We start from the raw sequence: 25861 nt of genomic DNA on the forward strand, positions 1-25861 counted from the left end.
TCAAAAGCAACCTCTGTGCTTTTTTCCCCCCTCAGCCAAGAAAAGCATCCATGGAGCTCAAGTTTGAGGTGAAACCAGGCTCAGGGTCCACCTGTCCTCGTTGATCCGTGGATTTCTGTGTGAGCAGGTGAGTACCGTGTGGACCTGGTACCGACAGGTTCCATCAGCCTCCGCTGTGCAGAAGACCTGCCAGTGGGCTTTCCTGGGCTTGGGTTGTCACCACAAAGAGTCAGGAAGACTTTCGGGTTAAAAATGAAATTACTCAATTTTTTATAAAATACTCAAATGTTTAAAATCTAATTAGAATTCTTCTTTGCATTTGGTCCAAAACTAAGGTGATATAAAAAGATATACCTTACAAAGTCTTGCCCTCACCTTCTTTTCTTTCCATCCCATTCTCCTTCCTCTAGCCACCTATAGGTAATTACTTTTATTGGTTTATCATGCATTCTTAGCGTTCTGGATTTTCTTTAAGTAAATGCAAGCAAATATATTTTCATTTCCCCTTTTACTTATACAAAACATTGTAGTACTCTATGCATTTTTCTCTGCCTTTTTTCCTTTAACATATACTGGAGATTATTCTATTATTAGTGCATAGAGTACTTTGCTCTTTTTAGTGGTAAATAGTCTTAAAAACCAAGAGCTGGACACTAGGTATGCTCAGTGCCTCTGGAGTATCATTGCTTCTAAGACCTTTCAGTGGATATAGTAGTGTCAACTTAAAAAGCAAATTTGCCTGTTATTTCATCTGAAATTGAATTTACTTGGGAATAGCCAAAAGAGTTGCAATTCAGGATATACATGCTATGGCAAACCACAGGCAAATCCAGAAAAGAAAGGAGGGGAGCTGCTTTTATAGAGAAGAGCAGGAGTAAGGAGGGGCTGTTCTAAAGGAAAATCCATTGGGAGAAAGTAAAGGTCAAGGCAGCAAAGGCTTCTCACTGGCTGAGCTGCGGCGTTTCTCGATGGCTGAGCTGCGGCGTTTCTCGATGGCTGAGCTGCGGCGTTTCTCACTGGCTGAGCTGCGGCGTTTCTCACTGGCTGAGCTGCGGCGTTTCTCGATGGCTGAGCTGCAGCGTTTCTCGATGGCTGAGCTGCCACGTTTCTGGTTGGCTGAGCTGCGGCGTTTCTCGATGGCTGAGCTGCCGCGTTTCTGGTTGGCTGAGCTGCAGCGTTTCTCGATGGCTGAGCTGCGGCGTTTCTCGGTGGCTGAGCTGCGGTGTTTCTCGGTGGCTGAGCTGCAGCGTTTCTCGATGGTTGAGCTGCGACGTGTTTCGTTGGTTGAGCTGTGATGTTTCTCATTGGCTAGGATGTTGTCAGGTGGAAAAAGAAATCTTGCTTCAGTAATAAAGCAGTTTTACTTCGTGTCCAAGACACAAGTCTCTGTCACTTCCTGCTTGGTGTAATTGACAATATGTGAGAGGGTGTGAGAGCTCCCACTACAGGCCTTCCTGACTTCAATTTAGTTAAGGTTTCTTTTATCAATTTCTGCAGCAGAGAATACGTAATTTTTAAATCATGAGTTTAACATGATATTTCTAATTCGATTTAACTTTACAATGGTTTTTTGCTTAATTTTCTTTGATTTTATATTAATCTATGTTATACTAAAAATATTGCCTCTGAATAGCATTAATTTATTTACTTAATGATATTCTCCTTCAGTGTATATAAAAAATTACACCCAGAAGAGTCGCTGTCTTTACGTAGCAATCTCGCTTCTGGAAATATACTCTGAATGTAAACCTCCCAAAATACAAGACCACATCTACACACGATGGTTATTCACAGAAGCATTATTTCCAACAGCAAAAGAAGAGAAACAACTCAAATGTCCTTCAGGAGGAAACCAGCTGAATTAGCAATATACTTAGTTTTAAAGTCCCGTGAAAGCATTCTTTTTCAAACTCTGTTGTAGTCATGTTTCCAATTTATATGCAAATTCGGTTCATTTAGTTATTTGTTTTCCATTCTGAGGATTGTGGTTGTATTTTTAAAATATGATTCTGAAGTCAAAACTGTATAATGAGCCATATTTAGGGAATTCTAAATTCAATTCCTGTCTCCTCTTCTCAATTATTGTCCTACCCTTCTTGGTTAACGTTTGTATTCATGTTTTATCCTTTCAGCGTTTCTTTTGCAAATATGAGAAAATAGGTGTGTGTATATGTAAAAATATACATATGCAAAATATGTGTGTATATATGTACATATATTTATATATATTATATAAAATACATTTGTATTTTACATACAATTACATACAATACATATACATATAAAATGCAAATGTATATACATTTATATGTATACATATACATATGTATATATCCTGGCCTTTCCCTTCTTTTAAAAAGGAATCATTCCATACACTTTTGTACCTTGATGTTTTTCTCCTTATATTTATTGGGGATAATTATCTCTACAACTACCTAGAGATCTTATCACTTTTTAATGGCTGCATGAGTCTTCACTAGGTGAATATCCCATAGTTTATTCAACCAGTTCCTATTGATGGTCATTTGTGTTGTTTCTACTCCTTTGCTGTTATAAATGTCACAATGAATAGTCTTAGAGGAATATTTTAGTATTTCTGTATCTTTGAGATGGATTCCTAGTAGTGGGAATGATGGAGAAAGGATAAATATTTTTGCAGTTTTGCTTGATTATGGTAAATTTTCTTCTGTAGGAGTTGTACCACAGCAGTGTATGAAAGTGCCTTTCCAGGCAGACTTTCCAACAAAGGATTTTTCTTGATCTGAAAGATAAGAAATAGTATCAGTATTTACCATCTACATCTCTGTTCTGTGACTAAGATCATTGATGATTCTACCAAGAGTGTTGTCCTTGAAATGGAAGTGGTGGAAACCAGAGTGTCCTGTGTTGGGGACATGAGGAAATGAGACAGAGAATGCAAACACTTTGGCAGTGATGAGGGAGAGAGACTGGGAAGTAACTGGAAAGAAAACTATGCTCTTAGGATAGGTTTATTTCCCCGCTACAAATACTGCATAGGGTTGAAATGGTGGGAGGAAGAGTCCAGGAGAGTGGGAGAGCTGGAAGGGGAAGGGTAGATAAGAGATCATCGATAGGCTTCAGATCCTAAAAAGGCAGTCGGGATGGAGCAAAGCACAGAGCTGCAGAGCACGGCCTTACAGAGAAGGGGAGACGGCTCCTGGTTTGTAACAGCAGAGGGAGGAAACCGTGGCGCAGGTTGTGATTTTGGTGACAAGACAGGAAAATGGACTCCTTAGGATGATTGCTTTGAGAAGTAAGAGGCAAGACCATCTGCTGAAAGTCAGAGTGTATTCATCGATACCTATTGCTGCATAGCAAATTATCCCAAACCTTAGTGACTTAAAACAACAATAACCATGTGTCATCTCACAGTTTTTGTGGTTCTGGAATTCAGGAGCAGCTTAGCTGGAAGGTTCTGTCTCAGGGACTTTCATGAGTTCACATGAAGATATCAGCTGGGGCTGCAGTCACCTGAAGGACTGACTTCCAAGGTGGTTCACTCACATGCTGGCACGGTGGTGCTGGCTGTTGGAGGCCTCAGTTCCTCTCCACGTAGGTCTCCCCACCAGGATGCTTGAGTGTCTTTGCAACATGGCAGTTGGCTTCCCTTAGAGCCAGCAGTCCAAGAGAACAAGGCGGAAGCTACAGTGCTTTCTAAGACCTAGCCTCAGAAGTCACCTCCACAATATTCGGTTGGTCACACAGGTCAGCCCTAATTCAATGTGAGTGTGACAACCAGGAGGCTCGAATCATTGAGGGCTATTTAGGAAGCTGCTTACCATAGGGGAAAAGGTGAGCATGTGAGAGATTTAGAGACATTAGAGAAGGTATGATGACTAGGAAGCTTCAGAGACTTGTGGGATTGTCCTACAGGGTCAAGAGCTCTTTGCGTGGTGGAGACCATGTTTTTCTGGAGGTGGCAACGTGACATCTCTTGTGCAGGCTGGCCTGCCCAGATGTTGCCACGGAGCAGGCAGATTATTGGAATCATGCTTGGTTGGAGTTCTGCTGTGCCAGCGTGAAGATAGGGGGTAGGGATAAGGAAATATGTTGAAATGAGACACAGTGAAACACAAGTTGGGTAAGTATGAAGTGAAAAGAGAAGGTAGTAGATGGACAACAATAAAGTAGGAGAGTGGGTAGACTGGAGCCACGTGTGGTAGAACACATGTCCTGAAAGGAGGAAATGAGTGAGCAGGGTAGATGTTTGGGAGTTTGGGTTCAGAGAGAGAAGTTTCTGAACTATTGTTCTAGATGGTAGAGCAGTGTTAGGTGATGACAAAGCCTGGGGTGGTGCCCATGGAAATGTGTGGCCAAGATGGATGGGGACAAACTCCTAATACTGTGAGAGTCATCCTCATGGACGCTGACGTCATCCAAGTGAGGTGGGACTGGAGGTTGAAATAACAATGGGAGTCAGGTGCCAAAGTCTCCGTGAACAGGGGTTGTAGCTGGGACTGTGATTGTGACAACCATGCGGATGGGAAGAATGTGCCCTGAGACTCAGGGAAGCCAAGGACTTAAAATGGGGGGAGCAGTAATGTATTGGTCATACCACTGGGGGCAGAAGAAGACAAGTTTTGCCATCACATGGCCCTGAGTTCATCACCTGCTAAGCAAAATAAAGGCCCAGTATCAAATATATTATGTTTGAAGGAGGACATGACGGACGGGCTAAGACAGATTCGTCCTCAGTAACCTAGAGAGGGAGAGAGGCTGTGAATACTTTGTATTTTCCCATTTATTCCAGGGCCCTGTCCTGAGTGCTCTGTGGGGATAAGAGGAGGAGCATCCTGGTTCTCCGCTGCCCTGTTGTTCACGAACATTTACTGAATCACAGGATGGCGGCCATGGTTCTGTCCCCGACTTGTGGTAAGTTCTTGGGTCCTTACAGGCCTCAGAGTCCAGGCGCTAAAGGCCCCTGCACCACAGGGGAGGGGGCTGAGCAGGGGAGGTGGGAGTGGAGCCCCAGGATCCATGAGGTCACTGATATCTGATTATGTGGTTCTTGGGATTTGGGACTTCAGTGGTTTGAGTGTCTGTGGAGATGTCACCTGTGTGGTGACTGTGTGGGATCTCATGAATTTTACCTCTAATTCCTTCTATAAACTTGATGAAGTAACAATGATGTCCCTCCGAACCTCAATTTCTTTATCTGTGAAATGGGAATAATCTGTGAACAGAGGGCATCCCTGGATTACTGTGACTCCTTCCTTCTTCTCCAGCTCAGTCTCCCCTGTACCCAGCCTCTCCTCGGAGAAGATACACAGAGGAGGAAGGTCTTGTTCATGGCTTCCTGGCAAGCTGGTTACTGGTAAGTCAGATATTCCTTTCTCCAGATAATTATTCTTTTGACCAGAAATTGGACTTATCTTTTGTGGCCTGGAGCCTCACAGGCAAACCAGGTCCTCAGGCATCCCAGGATCTCCGAGCATCTGATGGAGGGTGAGGGGCTGCCCAGAAAATGTCAGCCTATGTCAACAATTTTTACATTTTCAAAGCTTCCTCCGGGGTCACCGTCTATATTGTGTTCTGCTGAGACTTTTAAAGGAAAGACATGACCGTGTTCTGTACTCAAGTAATTTATGACGGCTACTAGTGAGTATTTCTCTGTTTTCTGCAGTGTCCCAGCCTGTCAACCTTGGAGATTGAGAGAAATAAGATTACAGAGCCCACAGTCTTACTGGAAAAAGACAACCGTGTATATGGTGGACATGCATCTAACCTTGGGAGTGGCTGGAAGTAAGTAGACAGGAGACGAGCATTGAGGGCTGAGCCTGGAAGCAAAGGAGAGCAGAGCTCAGCACCTGCCCGGACATCGTGTGTTTTGGGTTCCTCTTCCCTAGTTCTGTCATCCTCGGCCCTTTTCCTGTCAACATTGGTGAGGGTGGTCCTTGGCTAAGCCATGATGTTTGTGATGGTTTAAGACTTGGTGACCTTCGAGGATGTGGCTGTGGAGTTCACCCTGGAAGAGTGGGCATTGCTGGATGCTTCTCAGAGAACACTGTACAGGGATGTGATGCTGGAAAACTGCAGGAACCTCGCATCTCTTGGTAAGCCTGACATCATTCCTGCATTTATTTATTGACTCAGGTAACAAGGCTTTTTTTAATTCATGTAACATTCACAAAACAGAAAGACTGACCATTTTAACTATTTTAAATATACAGTTCAGTGGCTTTTAATAATGTCACAGTCTTGCGCAACCATCATCACTCTGTAATTCCAGAACCCTTTTATCACACCCATGATCATTAAGTAGTTACTCCCCAGTCCTGCCTACCCCCAGCCACTGGCTACCACTAATTTACTTTCTGTCTCTGTGGATTTACCTATTCTAGACATTGTATATAAATGAATCATACAATATATGGCCTTTGGTGTCTGGCTTCTTTTGTTCAGCATGTTTTTAAGATTCATCCATGTTGTAGTGTGTATCAGGCTTCGTTCCTTTTTATGGCTGAATGTATACCATTGTGCATATATACCACTTGTTGTGTATCCACTCATCTGTTGATGGACATTTTAGCTATTGTGAATAGTGCTGCTACGAACATTCGTGTACAAATTTTTCCTTGAACAGTTGTTTTCAGTTCTTTCAGGTATAAACTTAGGAATGGAATTACTGGGTCATATAGTCATTCTATGTTTTAACTTTTTGAGGAAGCTCTAAACTGTTTGGCAGAGTACCTGTTGTCTTGACATGAGTACAGCCATGATTGGCCGCTCCGTTGACCTACAGCCACCAGCACAAACAGAAATACAAAGCTGCTTTCTGTGTGGTGGGAACTGGCCCTTCTCCCACAGAGTGAGTCACAAGTTGTAACATTTCAAGGCTCTTGGAGCGTCGTAGCACGGGATGGACTGGCCATCTGTGCCGGGCTGGGACGATAACCAAAGAGAACAATACACGTACACAACTACTGGGCTGGGATGTTACCCAGGGGGCTCAGTGCACGTAAGCCACTGATAACCATTTTGTGCATGGGAACACTAAATGCTTGCTCTGCAAACTCTGTAATTGCTTACTCTGAAAATTACTGATGGTATAAAAACTACTGGAGACTGAGACCCGGAGAGATTTCCACCTGTGGAAGGGACACCTTGCCCAGGACGTGTGATCCTTGCCCAGCCACGTCGATTGACAGGGCTCTCCTGGCAGTGGGGCGTGGATGTTGTGAGTAACTGATTTGATGTGAAGTAATTGATTTGATATGAAGCAATTGATTTGATGTGTTCTCTTTTCGGTCAACCTGGTGTTTCTCTTTCCGGTTGATTTGTGTCATTTCTCTTCAGCCGATGTGGGTGTTTTCCCTTTCCAGTCGGGCTGATGTTTTTTTTCCCTCTTAATATTTGACCTATTTGATCTGTTTGCAGACTGTCGCCTTTACTATCCTCTATATAATAAAATATACCTTCAGTCCATTTGTTTGGAGTGGAAAGTGTCTTTCACGTCTCCGATCGAATCCCCGAACCTCTCATAACACCTGTGCACCATTTACATTCCCTCCCACAATATGAGAGGGTTCCAATTTCTCCTCATTCTTAACCACACTTGTTTCTTTTCCTTTTTTTTTCAATTAAAGCCATCCTTATAGATGTGAAGTGGTATATATCTCAATGTGGCTTTTATTTGCATTTCCCTAAAGAATAATGAGATAAGAATCATCTTCTCTTATGCTTGTTGGCCATTTCTATATCTTCTTTAGTAAAATGTGTATTCAAGTCTTTTGCCCATTTTAGGGGGAACAGGGTTGTTTGTCTTTTTGTTGTTGAGTTGTAAGAGTTCTTTATATCTTCTGGATGCTAGACATTTATCAAATATATGATTTGCAAATATTTCCTTCCATTCTATGGATTTCCTTTTCACTTTCTTGAAGGAGACTTTTGCTGCATATAGAATTTGTGGGTGACAGTTTGTTTTCTCTCAGAACTTTGTTTATTTATTTTTTTGTGTGTGAGGAAGACCAGCCCTCAGCTAACATCTGCTAATCCTCCTCTTTTTTGCTGAGGAAGACTGGCCCTGGGCTAACATGCGTGCCCATCTTCCTCTACTTTATATGGGACGCTGCCACAGCATGGCTTGACAAGCGGTGTGTCGGTGCACGCCCGGGATCCGAACTTGCGAACCCTGGGCAACCGAAATGGAGCACGCGCACTTAACTGCTACACCACCGGGCAAGCCCCAATAATTTCTATCTTTTTGATGGTCTCTATTTGGTAAGAGTTCCATTTCCTTTAGTTCTTTGTACATGGTTTCCTTTATCTCTTTGAGCATACTTAAAATAGTTGATTTGAAGTCTTTGTCTGGAAAGTCCCTTCTTTGGGGACAATTTCTGTTAATTTCCTTTTCCTGTAATGGGCCAAGCACTTTTGTTTCTTTGCATGACTCATTTTTTTGTTGTTGAAAACTGGACGTTTGGCATTATAGTCTGGCAATTCTGTAAATCAGATTTCCCCCCATCCCTAAGTTTTGTTGTTGTTGCTTGTTGTAGTTGGTGTTGTTTGTTTGGTGACATTTCTGAACTAATTTTGCAATGTCTGTATTAGTCATGTGTGGCCACTGAAGTCTCTGTTTTCTTAGCTTAATGGCCAGCTAGTGATTTGTCAGAGATTTCCTTAAATACCTAGAACCCAAAAACGCACAGTCTTTGCAAATGGTCTCTGTGTATATTTTGGAGCGGGCTTTCAAAACTCAATCAGGCGACTGACAACTCTGTCTTAGCCTTCACTTCCTGCTTGTGCAGAGCAGGAAGGTCAATCAAAGGTGAGGGCTTAGTGCCTTCTCAGGTCTTTTCGGAGCATGCACCCAGCCCTGGGTATGTGCGTGGTCTTACGTATACCTAGGAATATGTGGGAGCTTTTCGAAGCCTTTTTTGTCCGAAACATCTTATTCCCTGCTTTCCTCTTAGACTTTTTGGTTAGTCTTTTGTTTGGTTCAATGGTTTTCCCTTGCCCCAGGCAGCAGTGGCTAATACATTTAAATGTGTTTGGCACATGCCCCAGCCCTCCACCCTTCATAGCCACCTCAGCACTGAGAGAGTTTGGAGTTAGACAAAATAAAAGCAAGCCCTTTGAGCCAGTCATTCAGGGAGCCACCAGACAGGTCAAAACAAGCAACCACAGCTCTTTGAGAAGAAAATCCGTTCTGCTCCCTCCAGTAGTAGGAACACAGGCTGCTGTCTTCAAGGTGACTGCCATGGTGGGGAACAGGTGATGGGCCAGGGTCAGTTAAAGTGTCACAGAGCTCTCTTACCAAATTCACTTCTTTGTTTTGATTAAGCATTGTTCTGGTTGCTGTAAACTTCTTATAACTTTCCAGTGTTCCAATCAAGTTGATTCTGACAGTTTTTACCAGTTTATTTGCTGGTGTTTTGTAGAGTGTTGGACTTTGAGAGTTACCTACTCCACCATTGTCACTGACATCACTTCTCACAAGTCTTTCTTAAGCACCTTTATGTTCCTGGGTCTGTGCTAGGAATTAGGAATATGGTGGTGAATGAGGTCTGTGCTGGGAATTGGGAATTAGGGAATTAGGTCCCTACCATCCTGGAGCTTGTGGTCTAATGCCTTCCCTATCAACTGAAGATCTACTCCTTGGCCTGACTTCATGTTCTCCATGGATAAAAGCTTTGGAGCTTTTAAGTCTGTATTTGAAACTGGGCATGAACTTCTGGGACCAGTTATCCCCTGTCACCCTGGATACTGACTGAGGATGCTTACATTTTTTTTTCTTGGTGAAAGATAGTTATACTATATTTGTTAGAATTTAAGGATAATTGTACTGCTGCTCCTAAAGTCACACCTGCTCATCTATAGAAGTGTGGGCCTCAGTTCCATGGTGAGGCTTCTTGTCCCATGCAGAGTCCCCTACATCATATGTCTTTTCTCCATGTATAGGGAATCAAGTTGATAAACCTAGTCTGCTCTCCGAATTGGAGCAAGAAGATAAAGTGAGGACAGAGGAAAGAGGAATTCTCCCAGGCACCTGTCCGGGTGAGCACTAGGTATATATGAGTCTTTGTCAGGAACCTCTCTGGCCTGTGGCTTGACAGTTTGGAGTATTACATTAGGAAATGTCCATCAGAGACATTTGTAAAATGCCCTTTTTTTCCGACAAGAAGGCCAAAAACGTTTAGTATGAGCCTCCTCGTGGACCTCCTTTGCTTTTTCTTTAACTTTCTGTTCATTATCTCATACTTTACTTTGGCCTCAGAGGGGGGAAAAAGATCTCTCTCTTCCTTCTTAAATTTAAGTCTCATATGAGCTCTTTGTCTAGTTCCTTCTCACTTTACATTCCTGACAATTCCTTCTTTCCATCAGCATCAATCTCAATATTTCTAGAGTCTTCTTTAATACAAACCTAAAATTTTCACACTCGTGTCCCTTTCATTGCAAACCTCCTGAAAATCTCTAACCCCTTCGGGTCTACCTTCACTAACATCTGCATTTTACCTTTTCTTTCCTTTATCAACTTAAATTTCTTTTCAATTTGTTTCGGATTTGGAGACTCTTACTTAAAGTCCAAGGGTTAACTTCTAAGCAGCATGTTTTTAGAGAAGAACAATCTAAAGGTTTAAAAATGGTAAGATTTCTGATTTTCCACAGTAGGAAAATGCCATAAATTAGAAAAGCCACAAAGTTACCAAGGGATTCATTTTCCCAAGAAAAAGTTGTCCCTCTGGAGAGATACCCTGAAACTCTTGTGAATTTGGAGAGAAGCATAAGTTATCTCCAAAATGTTTTCTTCCCTGAGTGTTCACAAAAGTAAATGTTTCCATAAATGTGACTCAGATATTGAGTGTTTCAAACATAAATTTGTCTTAAACTTATCAGAAGATGTTCTGTGAATCTGATAAGGACTTATGGCAAAGCATCCATCTTTTTTAACTTCTGAGAACTCAAACCAGCAGACATCATATACAGGCACTCAAAGTGGCAAAAACACCAATTATAATGATGTTATACATAGCAGAATTCCTGGAAGAAAAATTCCTATGATAGCATTGAATATTAAAAATATTATAAATTATAGTTAGCATTCATTTCTTAATCAACAGGAGAGAAGTCATCTTGGAGTGAAACTCAACGAGTGTAATCAGTGTTTTAAAGTCTTCAGCACAAAATCTAATCTTATTCAGCACAAGAGAATTCATATTGGAGAAAAACCCTATGATTGCAATCAATGTGGCAAATCCTTCAGCAGCAGTTCTTACCTCACTGTTCATAAGAGAATACATAATGGGGAGAAACCCTATGAATGCAGTGACTGTGGGAAAGCCTTCAGTAATCCCTCATCCCTTACACTGCATGTGAGAATTCACACTGGAGAAAAGCCCTATGAATGTAACCAGTGTTTTCACGTCTTTCGCACTAGATGTATCCTCAAAAGGCACAGGAGAGTTCATACTGGGGAGAATCGTTACGAATGTAATCACTGTGGAAAGGCTTCAGCATGAGCTCCTCCCTTACTGTCCACAATAGAATGCATACAGGGGAGAAACCTTATGAATGTCATGATTGTTGTAGAGCCTTTAGGAAAGCTCACATCTGACACAGCATGTGAGAACTCATACTGGAGAAAAACTGTGAGTCTAATGAGTGTGGGAAATCCTTCACCAGTAGTTTCTCTCTTACTGTGCACAAGAGAATACATTACAGAGAGAAACCCTATGAGTGCAGTGACTGTGGGAAAGCTTTAAATAATCTCTCATCTGTTAAGAAACATGTGAGAACTCACACTGGAGAAAAACCCTATGAATGCAATCATTTTGGGAAATCTTTCACCACTAACTCTTACCTTTCTGTGCATAAGAGAATTCATAATAGGTAGGTATGAATATAGTAACTGTGGGAAAGCATTCATTGATCTGCCATCTCTGGGGCATCTTCGGGACTCACATTGGATGTATAAATTATTTGTTTTGTAATAAATTATCCCTAAAATTTAGCAGTTCAAAACAACAAGCATTTATTATCTCACAATTTCTGTAGGTCAAGAGTTAAGGAATGGATTAGCTATGTAGTTCTAGCTCAGGATCTCTCATGAGAAGCAAGATGTCAACCAGAAATGCAGTCATCTAAAGTCTTTGGGACTGAAGGGTCCACTTCCAAGATAGCTTACTCACATCCCTGGCAAATTAGTGTCAGTTGTTGGCAGGGGTCCTTCAGTTTCTCCTTATGTAGGTCTCCCCATGGTGCTGAGTATCGTCACAATATGGCAGCAGGTACCCTCCAAAGGAAGTGATCCAAAAGAGCCCATGCAGAAGCCGTAAGTCTTTTATGACCTAGCCTCAGAAGGCCATATTCTCTCTTCATCTGGATTGTGTTGGTCACCCAGACTGATCCTGCCACAGAGTGGGAGGGAACTACACAGGATATGAATACCAGGAGACAGAGATCACTGGGAATCCTCTTGGAGTCTGGCCTTCAGTGAAGAAAAGCCTTCAGCACACCCTCATCCTTCTAATCTGATCAATATGGAGTAGCATTCAATAACCCACACGTTAACTCACTCTGGAGAGAAGCCTTCTAAGTGCACTGTATGTGGTAAAACCTTCAACACAAACTCTGACCCTACTGTGTGCCAGAAGATGACCTACTGGGGAGAAACCTAAAGAATGCAATGGCTATAGGAAAGCCTTTGGTGATAGCCCTAGGGAGTCACGTCACAATTTACACTAAGGGAAAACTCTATGAATATCATCAAAATGGAAAACGCTTCAGAGGACCCTCATCCCTTAAGACACACATGAGAAACACACTGCAGAGGAACACCCTGTATATAAGGAATGTGGAATGGCAAACACTGGCACTCTCCCCTCTAGTCTACGCTGCTCTGTGCTTGGGGAGGTTGATGGACTATATCAAAGAGCTCATTTGCCTTAGGCTTCTGTTTGGGTTGGTCAGTGGGGAGCCCAGTTAGGAGATCAGAGGGTTGGAGGAGAGTGACTCCATGCCATGACTATATCCCTGCAGGAGAACTGGGGTCCGGGTGTTACCCTTGAGCTCTTCTCAGCCCCTGTGGTGCAGCTGTCTCCCCTTTCCCCACTATGACCCCAGACTCACTCCCTCCCCTCCCCTTTTCTTCCTTGCTCTTCCAGTGACTGAATATGCAGTATCCCTCTTTGGTTTCCCTACACCCTAGTCCTGTTAACATGAATCATTCTGGCCTAGTGACACATCAGTGCACGGAGAGCATAATGAAAAGTCTGTACCATTTCCTACAGGGGCCCCAAATAATCAGGATTCATCACATCACTGACCTCACCTTCCACCACTCTCCTATTTGCTCCATCCACTGTAGCCATACTGGTCTTGCTGTAGCTCCCTCACCCCAGCACAGTTCACTGTCAGGGTCTCTGTACTGCCTAGACTGATATCCCCCAATGTAGCCACATGGCTCACTCTCAGTTCACTTAGGTCTCTGCTCAAGTGTGCCCTGAACACAGAGGCTTTCATTCTCACTCCAGATAAATGAGCAAGTCTCCAATTCCCACATTTCTTATCATTATTGGGAGATATTCGTCTCAATAGCACGTATCACTTCTCTGTCTCCTACCTTTGAAGTGGTGCAGACTGTATCTCTCTGTATTTACCATATCCACCTGATGCTACAAATATTTAAGGCTAAGGTCTCTTTCTTGATTACAAGCTTCAGAGAATAATCTCAAATTTTAGTATTTGATGGTATCTACCACACAGTACTTGCTCAATCATCTAAATTAAATAACTATCTGAGGACACAGAACTGTAGTTCTGAAAGCAGCAACAACAGAGATGTGAAATAGCTAACAGAAGGTTTTCATTAAGAAAAGAGCCCCCTACTATTTTTGTGCCTTATGCCTCAGCTCTGAGAGATACTGTAGACATTAGATCCCAAAAGCCAGTAGCGCGTAATTACCCAGAACTTTTTACGTCTGTGTATTTTAATCCCAAAGATAACTTAGATCTCACTTAATCTATCCACACCAAGGAAACTTTTGAACGCAGTTTAACATTTACTTAAAGCTGACTTTTGACTAAGCAGTCACCTCATATCACAGGGACAGATAATATACTCTTAATTATGAAAAGCAATTTTCTCAGTCATTCATACATAAGAACTTGATTCTGGTACAAGAGATTCCTAGAGTACCTCCTTAAAATCTGTGGTTCTGACCAGTCCATTCACACGGACTGTATTACACTCCCAGGGGTATCCCTCAATACAGGTAGCATTTATTCAGCTATGCTTCCTTTTTTCTCCTTCCTCCACCTGGGACTAAACCACACAAAAACTTCAGCAGAACACTGAATAAACCTCAGGGTAAAGAACTGCAAAGCTAGGATGTCCAACACACTCTCTTTATTAGGGAACTTGCACATCATTGTTGGGGACTATGACCTCTGTAAAAAACCTTCCTCTCCATCATGCCTCTGGATACCATTTGTTCTTCCTTCTTTCCAAACTACATCATTTCTCATCATTATCAAGAGGACAAAACTTAAAGAGCTCTGTGAAAACCTGCCATACAGCCCACTACTTTAGTCCAATAATTTGCCCAATTCTATTTTCTTTCACCTCACTTGCATACCTACATGCCCCATGAATTTGAATATACTCACTTCCTTGACTGTGTATTTAAACCTGGCTATTCCATTATCACCTCTAGGTCATAATATCTTTCTCCAAGTTAATTTATAATTTTAAAACATGGCAAGATACTGAATGACTCCAGGTGAATAGCTTCATATATATGCATATGAATTTACTATGCATACAAATCTCCTGGGAATATTGTTAAAATGAAAATTTTGATTCCATAAATCTGGGACACACAGGGGAACTTTTAGATGACGGAATCATTCTGACAGTACTGTGGCGGAGAATAAATGATTCTATGCATTTGTCAAAGCCCACAAAACTGTGTAGCACAGAGTGTATGTAATACGTGCAAGTTTAAAAAAAATCAACCCATGTGACTGAGTATCCCAGGATGGAATGCAAACTGTGACAAATGAATCTAACATTATTATAAATTTACGATATCACCATACTGAAGGGGGCTGGGGGGCAGAAGCTAACTTGAGTAACTTTGGAAAACGGGTGTTTTGACTAGAAACTGTAAGGCTAAATATAATAGGAACTGTACACTGTACGTAAACACTGTATTCTAGTTGGTAAATTTGTTTCTTCTGTGAGAATAGCCTAGAAATTCTGCACCTGCTTTACCCATATGCTGAGGGTGAAGACTATGGATGGTAGGTAGAGGATGGTGGGAACCAGGTTTCTCTGTTGGAGATAGAAATTATAAAGGAGCAAGAAAGGAAGGTTAGGATGAATCCTGTAGTTCAGGATTATAGCTGGAGACATCAGTACAAACTCAAGTTTACCTTAATATGTATACAGATGGACAGATACAGAAAGAACTATAGATATGCCGACATACGTGGTTTACTATATACACATACGTCACTAGCTCTGTCTGCTTTGTCTGCTGAGAGGGCCTAGAAGTAGTGACACCTGAGTAGCAATGAGCATACCCCGCACCCAAATCTGCTTTCTAATACCCTTTTCTCCAATAAAAGGAACCAGAGCTCTTTGGAGAAATGAGTGACTCGAGGGCAAAAGAATGGGAATGTGTCAAAAGGACACGGAAGCCAACTCGAAAGAAAGCTCACAATGGGCAAGGCTAGAACAATTTGAGCAACAAAATAAATTTACTGGATTATAGCCCAAAATATAAAATACATATACATAAGTCCATGCTTATATAAATGAATGAGTGACTAAACGGGGGGGAAATGACTTCTCTACAGAAGAATTCCATTATAATATATGCAGACACTCCCTCCCAGCAGGAGATGAACTTAATTCCCACTCCCTCCACCCCCTTGAGAGTGAGCCAGACACAGTCACTTGCTTCCGAAGAATACAGCACGGAAAGGGAAAAACAAACAGTAACTTTACAGTGGAGAAACCTGGCAAATACTACCTTGGCCAAGTGATGGACGTTATCATCAACAGTAATGTCACGTGGATATTATGCTCCCCATACGATGTGACTGGAAGAACACTTCATCTCTGTGATATTTGTGCTAAAAACTGATAACCCTAGTTGATCCTAACAAAAATATCAGACTAATCCAAACTGGGGGACATTCTACCCGACACCTAGCCAGTACTTCTGATGACTGTTAAGGAAATCAAACAAAGGCTAAGAAACTCTCACAGAACAGAGAACACTGGAGAGAGCTGACAATTAAACATAACATGGTACCCCGGGTTGAATCCTGGAATAGAAAGAGAGCATTAATGGAAAAGTCAATGAAATCCAAGTGAAGTTTGAAATTTATTTTTTTTTTGGTGAGAAAGATTAGCCCTGAGCTAACATCTGCTGCCAATCCTCCTCTTTTTGCTGAGGAAGACTGGCCCTGGGCTAACATCTGTGCCCATCTTCCTCCATTTTCTGTGGGACACTTGCCACAGCACGGCTTGATAAGTGGTGCATACGTCTGCGCCCAGGATCCGAACCTGCGAACCCTGGGCCACGGAAGGACAGCATGTGAACTTAACCACTACACCACCAGGCTGGCCCCAATAGCTTTTTTTTTTTTTTTTTTTTTTAATGGTTATAAATCTGGTTTCTCCTTCTAGAGAATGGGACTCATAATACTGTGAACATCACAGGAGTTTTGTGAGGATGAACTGTGATAAATTCACATAATGCACCATGTACTGTGCACCATGCCTGGCTCAGTCAGAGTTGAGAGCTCAATGATTATTGGTGGCATTATTGTTTCTAGAGCAATGAAATGTACCCAGCCTCTTGATGGCAGGGCCTATGACACTGTTCTTTGGGAGTTCCCAAAAAATAAAAACGATGTATAACAACATCAGTAACAAAAAAAGCGGCAAGGTGCTGAATGAACCGCTTCATATATATGCGTATGAATTTAATATGAAGACGAATTACTGGAGAATCTTGTTAAAATGAAGATTCTGATTCAGAAGGTCTGGGCTAGGGGCCAAGGTTTTACATTTTGAACAAGCTCCCAAGTGACGCCAATGCTGCTGGTCCAAGGACCGAAATTGGGGCTGCAACTTTTGTATTTCTGCATGTTTTTAAATTTTCCTTAAAAAAAATACAAAAAAGTTTTCTCCATCTATTCTTTATCTCTTCACCACAAAAAATACTCTTATTTTTAAACCCAACTATATCATATGTAACCCACCAGTCGTCAAGATCTTAAATAAGCAACTATTTCAACAGTACAGTCTTCCCCGCTTATACGCAGTTTTGCCTTCCACAGTTTCAGTTACCTGCAGTCAACTGTGGTCTGAAAATATTAAATAGAAAATTCCCAACTTCATAAGTTTTAAATTTCGTGCTGTTCTGAGTAGCATGATGAAATCTTGCTCCATCCCACCTGGGACGTGAATCATCCCTTTGACCAGCGTATCCACGCTGCATAAGCTACCTGCCCATTAGTCACTTAGTAGCTATCTCAGTTATCAGATTGACTATCGCAGTATCACAGTGCTTGTGTTCTAACAACCATGGACATCATCTGCTTATGACATCCGACCATCAACATCATCATGGCTCAAAGATCCTCCTCATGTATTGTCAGAAGGTCAATATTAACCTAGCGCTACATCACAATGCCTAAATCATTCACCTCACTTCATCTCAACATGTAGGCATTGTATCATCTCACGTCCTCACAAGAGGAAGGGTGAGTACGGTACAATAAGGTATCTTGAGAGAGAGAGAGAGACCACATTCACAGAACTATTTTTACAGTATATGGTTATAACGGTTCTATTTTATTATTGTTGTTGTTAATCTCTTACTGTGCCTAATTTATAAATTAGACTTTATCACAGGTATGAATGCATAGGAAAGAATATAGTATATACAGGGTTCTGTATTATCCGCAGTTTCAGGCATCCACTTGGGGTCTTGTAACACATCCCCCGTGGATAAGGGGAGGCTACTGTATAAAAAAGGGGTAACTACACATTAATGTTTGCCCCCACATTATCTCATACCTATGTAGATAAAAGTAATGTCTTGCAAAGTCAAGTCATATACAATTCTCTTAGCCTTATCAGTTAAAAAAGCCTAAATACTTTACAGTAACCTAGATTAACCACAATCCTAGGAAATTGTGTGAAAATTTTAATTTGGTAAATTCTATTTGGAAACAGAGTATCCTATTACTAAGGCTTCTGCTTAACGATTTATTGAGTTTTCAAAGGATAAGAAGCGATCTTAGATGATCTTAGATTTAGTAGCATATACAGGATATTTGAGAGAAAAAACAGGAAAAGATGAAGAAAGCACATACTGAACTGAGAAATAGGGAATAACAAAAAATGAGATGTAAAAGAGTCATACTTTCCTGCAATTAATGACATCACAGAAAATTTTAAAAACCAGTTTCCTTAACTCAATGATTTCTAGCCATTCTGGCTTTGTGATTTCACACTTTCCCATCCTCCTTAAAATGTTTCTTAACACAAACTTTGGAAATTTAAAAAATGACATTTTTTTTAAAACTCTGAGATAACTGCAAAATAAGCTCAGCAAACACCATTTTAACTGGTATTGACTTTAAAAATTGTTCAAATTTATTTAGTGAAAGAAACTAACTGATTTTGATGGCAAGAAATCTTTCTGGTATGTGTATACATAAACACAATGTTTCCAAACACAGTATACCATAGTAGAATTCAACAGGACACTAACAGATCCATGGTGCAAACTGCGCCCTGTGTTCAAATTAACTCTGAATCGGTTTTCCTTAAATGTCACAGGTCATTGAGGCTCCAGGGCTTCTCAAAGCCTCTAAAAAGCCTTTAAACTCTGAATTTCTAAAAAGGAGGTTTTCATTGAGAACATTTCCAGTGATCATAGTCCCTATTCACTGCCTACCCACAACACTTTACAAGCTGAGATCCAAAGATTCTTGAACCATAAAATGATAATTAAAATATTTTCTATAAGCCAAGGAAATTGAAGTGTTACAGGTCAACAAAGCTCCATTGCCAGCTAGAGATTAATTCTAAATGGTTGAGACGATTACAGCACATCACTAACAACCTGCCTCACCCTGTAAGAATTTTTCAAGAGCATAATAGATAGAGACTAATTAAAGTGATTCAAATAAATTCTCAAATTTACATGGACAAACATATTATTAAAAATTTAATCTACAGGCAAGCAGAAAAATTCTTCTGAGTATTAAGCATGTATCAATCATCCAAAAATGAGCAAAATATGACAATATATTTCTGGTCTTTACCCATAAATCTAGTCCTGGAGTAAATCATCATTCAAGATAATTAAAAAAAAAAATATCTACCCAGGATTTGAAAAATTTGGTTGCAAATAACAACACATCCACACAGTGAGGAAGTGATGCTCTGAAATCTTCCAATAGTATCTTCAGAAAGCTTAACTTCAGTTACATAATAAACTTTGTGCTGAGCTGAAACTGATGTACAGGTGCATCCTGACCCAGATTTCTTAGTAAATAAGTTTCAAAACTGTCCGTTATAGCACAGCCCAAGAGACATTTTCCTATGTATTCTTCTTCCCTTCAGTCAATGGTTATAGAGAGCTTTCTACATGGAAAGAATCAAAAAACCATTTTTTTAGTAGAAAGCTAATTATACCAACCAAAAATGCTAAATGACTTCTTAAGTCTATTTCATTTCATAAACTTCATTTTCATAAAGGAAAAAAGAAACGCTAAAGCAAAAATACATTTAAAAATTCTAGCCAATAAAAATCAAATTTTACTTTAAAAACTATTTACAGTGTACGTTAATTTTAAAAGTAGAGCATATTTCTCCTCTCATCACTCTATACTAACATTCATAGTTACTGAAACTTTTGTTGTTTGCAAGAAAATCCCTATGTCTATAAAGTTCACCTCCTCACTCTTTTAACTAACTAGGCACAATCTCCCTTCTCTGTACTGCCTTGTTATAAAAGCTTTGGGGAGGGGGTCTCAGGGTTAGTAACAATGACAGTAGAGCAAAGGAAAAGGATAGCATAACAGCCGTAAGGAAGAAAATGAAAGCAAAATAGAAGCAGGTCTTCCTCCTCCTGATAAACAAACACCAAGGCAGTTGAAAGAATTAGATAACTCGACAATCATACTTCTCAGAAGCACATACCTTGTATGGTAGAAATGGTGACTCAGAATAATTACAGAATATGCTTTGCAATTATTTTAAATGAGTATGCATTATAAAAGACTCCTGTAAGTAAATCTGCTTCCACAGGGTTTAACTTTTTTCAACTATACCATCTAATTTGACTTACTACTCACCTTTGCTTTAGATATGGCAGTAAAATATATAAAAGATTACTCGAACAGGTAAGCGGTCAGAATACAACAGCACGCGATCTCTCCGCATACTCAACAAGAGGATTTACTCTCAAGAGGCTTACTTCCTATTTTCCAGGTAGCTTTGTTCCTGTGTCTCCTCTAGGTATTTCTACCTATCAACCATTTCATTGCTCACTAATGAATAAGACAATGCGGGACAACGTGACTCTCCTATTCACTTACTATAGTCAATATACCTGTAGAGATCTGAATCAAAACTGAGATTCAAAAGTCTTCTAATTTACCTCTCAACTCTGGTGATTCATAAAGTTTTAGATAACAGAGTTTGACTAGAATCACCAGAAACTCTGTTATCTAAAATTTTATTACACATTGTAAAAGTGATAGGATGAAACTTCAAAATCATTTAGTTCAACTCTTAATTACTTTACAGTTGAGAAATCATTCAGAGAACTAGTTAGATGATGTCAACTCAGGTTTTGTAACTCCAGACCAACACTTGTTCTGCTAAATCATGCTGCTTTCCGTGTAACTACTCCTTCTTCTCTATGATGTTCTTGTTATCCAAACAGTGCACCTGTGAAAGCTGATAAACTCAAGTATTCCTAGAATGACCAGAAAATCCCAAGTCTCAGGTCAAATACATATACCACTGCTTCATTTTCTACCCCAACATTTTTTCTGAAACCCTCCTAACTGCCAAAACTTTCCTGTTTCTTGTCCATCACTTTTCTCTATCACTATAATTAATGTTTTAGTTATCTAGTACCCTATGTTACATAAAACATAATGCTAATCATAATAAGCAAATATTGAGTGCTCATTATATCAGGAACTATATTAAGACCTTTAGATGTAGCATCTCACTTAATCCTCAACTTCAAATAAGATAAATAATACCGTAATCCCCATTTCAAAACTCCAAAAATCAAAGCCTCAGAAGTTAATTTTTTCTTTTTCTCTCTCTCTCTCTTTTTTTTTTTTTTTTTGCTGAGGAAGATTGGCCCTGAGCTAAGACGTGTTGCCAATCTTCCTCTTTTGGCTTGAGGAAAATTCACCCTGAGCTAACATCTGTGCCAGTCTTCCTCTATTTTGTATGTGGGTCGCCGCCACAGCATGGCCACCAATGAGTGATGTAGGTCGGTGCCCAGGAACTGAACCCGGGCCACTGAAGCAGAGCACACCAAACTTAACCACTAGGCCATGGGGCTGGACCCAGAGGTTAAATAATTTGTCCTAATTCACAGAGCTAACCAGAAGTAGAACCGGGATAAGTAATCAGGCAGTCTCACTCCAATGTCCATATTCCTGATCTCTACATACAATGAGTATATATAACTACACGGACTTTATTATTAATATGCAGATAACTCAAAATTTGGGCGCTACAGAAGAATTTAAAGAGTCTTTGTATTTGAAGAGGCTTCTTTCACATTAAAATAGCTTAATATGGCTTAATCCCATAAACTATATCTTCCTTAAAAAGACATGGCCCAAGTAAGAACTCTTAACTCACTCATATATAATTAAAACTCAAATTAAAGAAAATAGGAGGAAAAAAGAGTTGCAACAATACTTTAACAAATATCCAGATCAGCACTGTCCAAAAGAACTTTTTGTAGTGATAGTAATGTTTTCTATCTGCACCGTCCATCATGGTAGCCACTAGCCACATGGGACTATTCAGCATTTGAAATGTGTCTAGTGTGACTGAGTAACTGAATTTTGAATATCGTGTAATTTTAATTAATTTACATTTAAACAGCCACATGTGGCTAGTGGCTACTATATTGGACAGCACAGGTAGAAGATAAAATGCCAGAAAAAGATGAGGAAATAAATTCTTATTGCCCTTATTTAGAGAGTGCACTAACAGTCAAATCAATTTAAATCTCTTTTCCTACTTGTTCTAGCTTCAGTTATTAACCCAAACAATATATACCTCCAAGGAGATTTAAGTAATACAAACTTCTATACTTAAATTCTTCTTTGTGTATCTCAAAGGAAAAAAATAATTAAAACCTGTATTATCAACAAAGCTCCTTATATTAGAAACTTTTTACTGTTTGGATACCTAAGAGGAAGAATTTGAACCTGAAAACTGCCATCTACTAAGAAAACTAAAAAGAGTCACACAAGTTTTCCATTCTCTTCATAATAAATACTTGATAATAAAGTGCTTACCTTGATTCTCCACTACTGTTTCTAACACTTTCTTCATCACTGTGTCCATTCATTGTAAAGATCAAGAAGTTTTAAAATAAAATATAAATCTTCCCAGTTTAAAAGATGAATATAAATACTGACTCCTCCTTGAATACCAAAAATTCACAGACGAATTTTCTTCAACATTCACAGGTTTCCTGGGACCCTTTTTGATTCACCTAAAGAAAACATATTAAGAAAATAAGAAAACTTCCTGTAGAGAAAAAGATAAGTCTATTTAGAACTTATACAAATCTACCTAGGCCAATCAGAAATACCTACGCTTCCATTAACTACATTCCTGACTACTTACTAGAATTTATAGCACACCAGTGCTTATTTTTGACAGAAGAAATCAGAATATCTGCTGAGTGACAAAACTTTTAGACTAACTGCAGCTGTGTAGCGATACATATATACACATTATGGATAACTAGCTAACTAAAGAAAAATGGTAATATATAACATATATATACCTTCCAAGAATAGAAAACGGAGTCTTATTAGATACTTTGTCAAACCAAGTAAGGGGGGAAAAGGTTACCTTTAATCAAACACTAATTCATATCACCAAGAACTTCATACACTTGAATGAGGCAAAGTTTGGAAAATGCTCACATAAGAACAGAAGAATAAAAGGGTATCATACAATCTTCGCAAAAACTGTACAGGTCAAAATAAATGTGTACTTTCACAGGTAAGCCGACAGTGGAATGATAAAATTTAAATAATATTTATCCAGGTTGGACTTGCGGAGATTCCATTAAAAAAAAAAAAAGGTAATGGAATATACACTATGATTTTTTAAGTAACGGGTTTGGGGCAGAAATCACGGACCAAGACACAGCATTCCCACCTTTCAAGATTTCAGCACAACACTGGAGAGTCACCTACAAGCCATCCGCGAATAAACAAAGAGATCTCTGGCAGGGGAGGGAGAGGAAGAAGCGGGGGAAGGAGACGTCAGATCCTTCCCCAGCCAGAAAGGACCCAGATAGCCGACTGAGAGCAGAGCTGTCCTCCGACCTCAGCAAAGAGAATTCAGTCCTACGATGATCTCCATTCCACAAAAAAGAGGAGGAAAACAGGCTGTTGCCAACTTAATCACAGCAAACTCTACATCTAGATCGAGATTTTAATTCTCCAGAGACTAAGGTCCAGTAGACTCTTTGCAAGAACTGGTTATCCAAAAAGTAACTCTTCCACGCAACATTTATTCCTCATGTTAAAGATTAATTCCAACCCGTCAAAGAGCTTTACTGTTCAACAAGTCTTAAAAATCTAGGGACTCTAACAAACCGCCTCTTTCCCGAAAGTCTCTCTGCGTTGAGAAAGTTCACTCCTCTTCGTTCTTTCCTTTCCACCTTCCTTTCGCTCCTCAAAACGGCTTTCTCTGGACATTCTAACTTCCTTTTCCCCCTCATCTGCCTTCTCCGAGTCAGTTCTCTTTCTGAGGCCCTGCTCACAGCCCTGAGTTCTGCAGCTCCAGGCGCACGCAGCTCTCTCCAGCCTTTCCCGCGTCTCAACAATGAAGTCAAACCTCCCCAACCCTCCTCCCCTGTGCCCGGTCCTTCAACAGCTGCTCTGTTCCTGCTGAGTTTCCGAAGCGGGGCTCGAAAGGAGGCTGGAAGCCTTCCTCCTCCCTCCTCCGTCCATCGCAGCTTCGCTCCAGTCAGTCTCCCGGCCGGACGCACACTCCCACCCCCGTCCCTCCCAGGGCCTCCCTCCCGGTCCCCGAGTCTCTCTTCCCGCCTCACACTTCCCGCCGCCCCGCTCCGCGCCCTCCCGGGCTCGCCTGGGCCGCCGCCCCTCCCCCTCGCCGCCGCCCCTCCCCCTCGCCGCCGCCCCCCACGTGCCGGGAGGCCGGGTCGCGGCGGGGGCGACGCGCCGGCCAAGCGCTCGCCGCTCGCGCTCCGCGGCTCTGCCCTCGCGGCCCCGCCGCGCCCACGCCGAGGAGGCCCGGGCTCCGCCGCCCGCCGGCGCGCGCCACTCACGCGCCCCCCGCGCGCCGAGCCCGGCCGCCGCCGCCGCCGGCCCTCGCAGAGCCGCCCCGGCCTTCGCCCGGCGCCCCCGCCCTCCGCCCGGCCGGCTCCCGGCCTCCCCGCCACATCCTGACCCGCAAGCCGCCCCCTTTCTTACCGGCGGCCGTGCAGGCTTCGCGGGGGCAGAGGGAGCCCACTCAGGTCTCCGCCGCCGGGTGAGTCCTCGGGCTCCGGGCGTCTGGGGGGAAGCAGGAGTCCGTGAGGGGGAGGGGGAAGCCCCGGCCCGCGGCTCCCACGCGCGACCCCCTGTGGAGCGGATCCCATAATCCATTCATGATGGAAGCACCAACGGCGAGGGCAGCTAGAGCGAGAAGGAAGGAGCCGTCGTCGTCGCCGCAGCCACGCGCGCGCTCCCGCTCCCGCCACTTATCGGCTCCCGGCAGCCGCCATAACGCCGAGAGAGCAAGCGCAGCCGTCTCCGTCGTAGCCGCCGCCTCCTGCACGACGTAAGCCCCCTGCTCACTCCCTTTCCCCACTGGGCGCGAGGAGGACTGACTAGGGCGCAGGCGCGAGCACGCCAAACCGCTCCTGCCGGCGCGCGGGCGGTGGGAGGGGCTACGTTGTGGAGTCGTGGGCCGTAGGAAGAAAGCGATTGGTGCTGAGGTGGGGCGGAGAGCGAGTGCGCGCACGCGCGCCGATGGGAGCCGTACGCCAGCCGCGCGGAGGCCGCCGGACTCTGGCCACAGCCGCGGGCCGCTGATGCTGGCTTTGGTGCCCTCCCTCACCCGCCGCGAGTTGAGTTCCGGGAAGTGGCAGCTAGAGGCTCGCTGCGTGCGGGTGTGGACGCTGCTGTCGCTCGGGACAGTTGCGCAAGGACTTTGCGGGGGAGAGACCGAGAGGAACCGGGGAAGCAGAGGGATGACGAGATGCTGAAGACTGTGTTGGGGCTCGGGGAGCCGCAGAAGCGCCGCGCTGGATAAGCCCAGGGGGCCGGGTCGTGCGTGGGGTCCGGTCGCCCAGGCTTTGGCCCGCATCTCTCTCCGGCCCCGGCCCCGGCCCCGGCCCCGTCGGAGCGCCTGTGGGGAGGGGTGGAGAGGGGCCCGCTGCGTCACACCGGGCAGCCTGGGACCCCAACTGTTGGGCAGCTGTGGTCACCTCCGGCCGCCTCCTACGCCTAGGCGACCTGCGACAGAGGCTGCCTCGCGGGCCCGATGGCCCGTGCGGGCGGGGCACCTGAGGAGACGGAGGGAAAACAGAGACGGAGTTGCTGACATCCTGTGACACTTCTTGATTCCTTTGTGGGT

The 25861-nt window shown here is 42.5% G+C and overlaps 1 protein-coding gene across 3 annotated transcripts; it reads right to left on the bottom strand.

Moving 5' to 3' along the window:
* Positions 1-791: 791 nt before the first annotated feature.
* Positions 792-25061, bottom strand: LOC131401899 (axoneme-associated protein mst101(1)-like). 3 transcript variants are annotated; one of them, XR_009218099.1, is made up of 3 exons: positions 24715-25061; positions 22678-22754; positions 792-1308 (listed from the first exon to the last, which is right to left on the bottom strand). XR_009218099.1 is itself a non-coding variant. In XM_058536966.1 (2 exons), the coding sequence occupies exons 1-2, from the start codon at positions 22601-22603 to the stop codon at positions 923-925; spliced, it is 435 nt and encodes a 144-aa protein (XP_058392949.1). In that variant the 5' UTR covers positions 22604-22657; the 3' UTR covers positions 792-922. The 3 variants fall into 3 exon arrangements, 1 of the variants encoding a protein (XP_058392949.1); XR_009218098.1 differs by lacking the exons at positions 22678-22754; positions 24715-25061 and adding an exon at positions 22555-22671 and having other exon boundaries at positions 792-1396; XM_058536966.1 differs by lacking the exons at positions 22678-22754; positions 24715-25061 and adding an exon at positions 22555-22657.
* Positions 25062-25861: the final 800 nt, after the last annotated feature.

This window comes from Diceros bicornis, assembly GCF_020826845.1.
Source record: "Diceros bicornis minor isolate mBicDic1 chromosome 21 unlocalized genomic scaffold, mDicBic1.mat.cur SUPER_21_unloc_1, whole genome shotgun sequence".
NCBI lineage: Eukaryota > Metazoa > Chordata > Mammalia > Perissodactyla > Rhinocerotidae > Diceros > Diceros bicornis.

Coding starts and splice junctions, on each gene's coding strand:
- LOC131401899 (XM_058536966.1), bottom strand. CDS start 22,603: ATGGACACAGTGATGAAGAAAGTGTTAGAAACAGTAGTGGAGAATCAA. Junction 1,309..22,554: donor AACAGTAGTGGAGAATCAAG/GTAAGCACTTTA, acceptor ACAACATCCTAG/CCAATGAGAAACATCACAGC.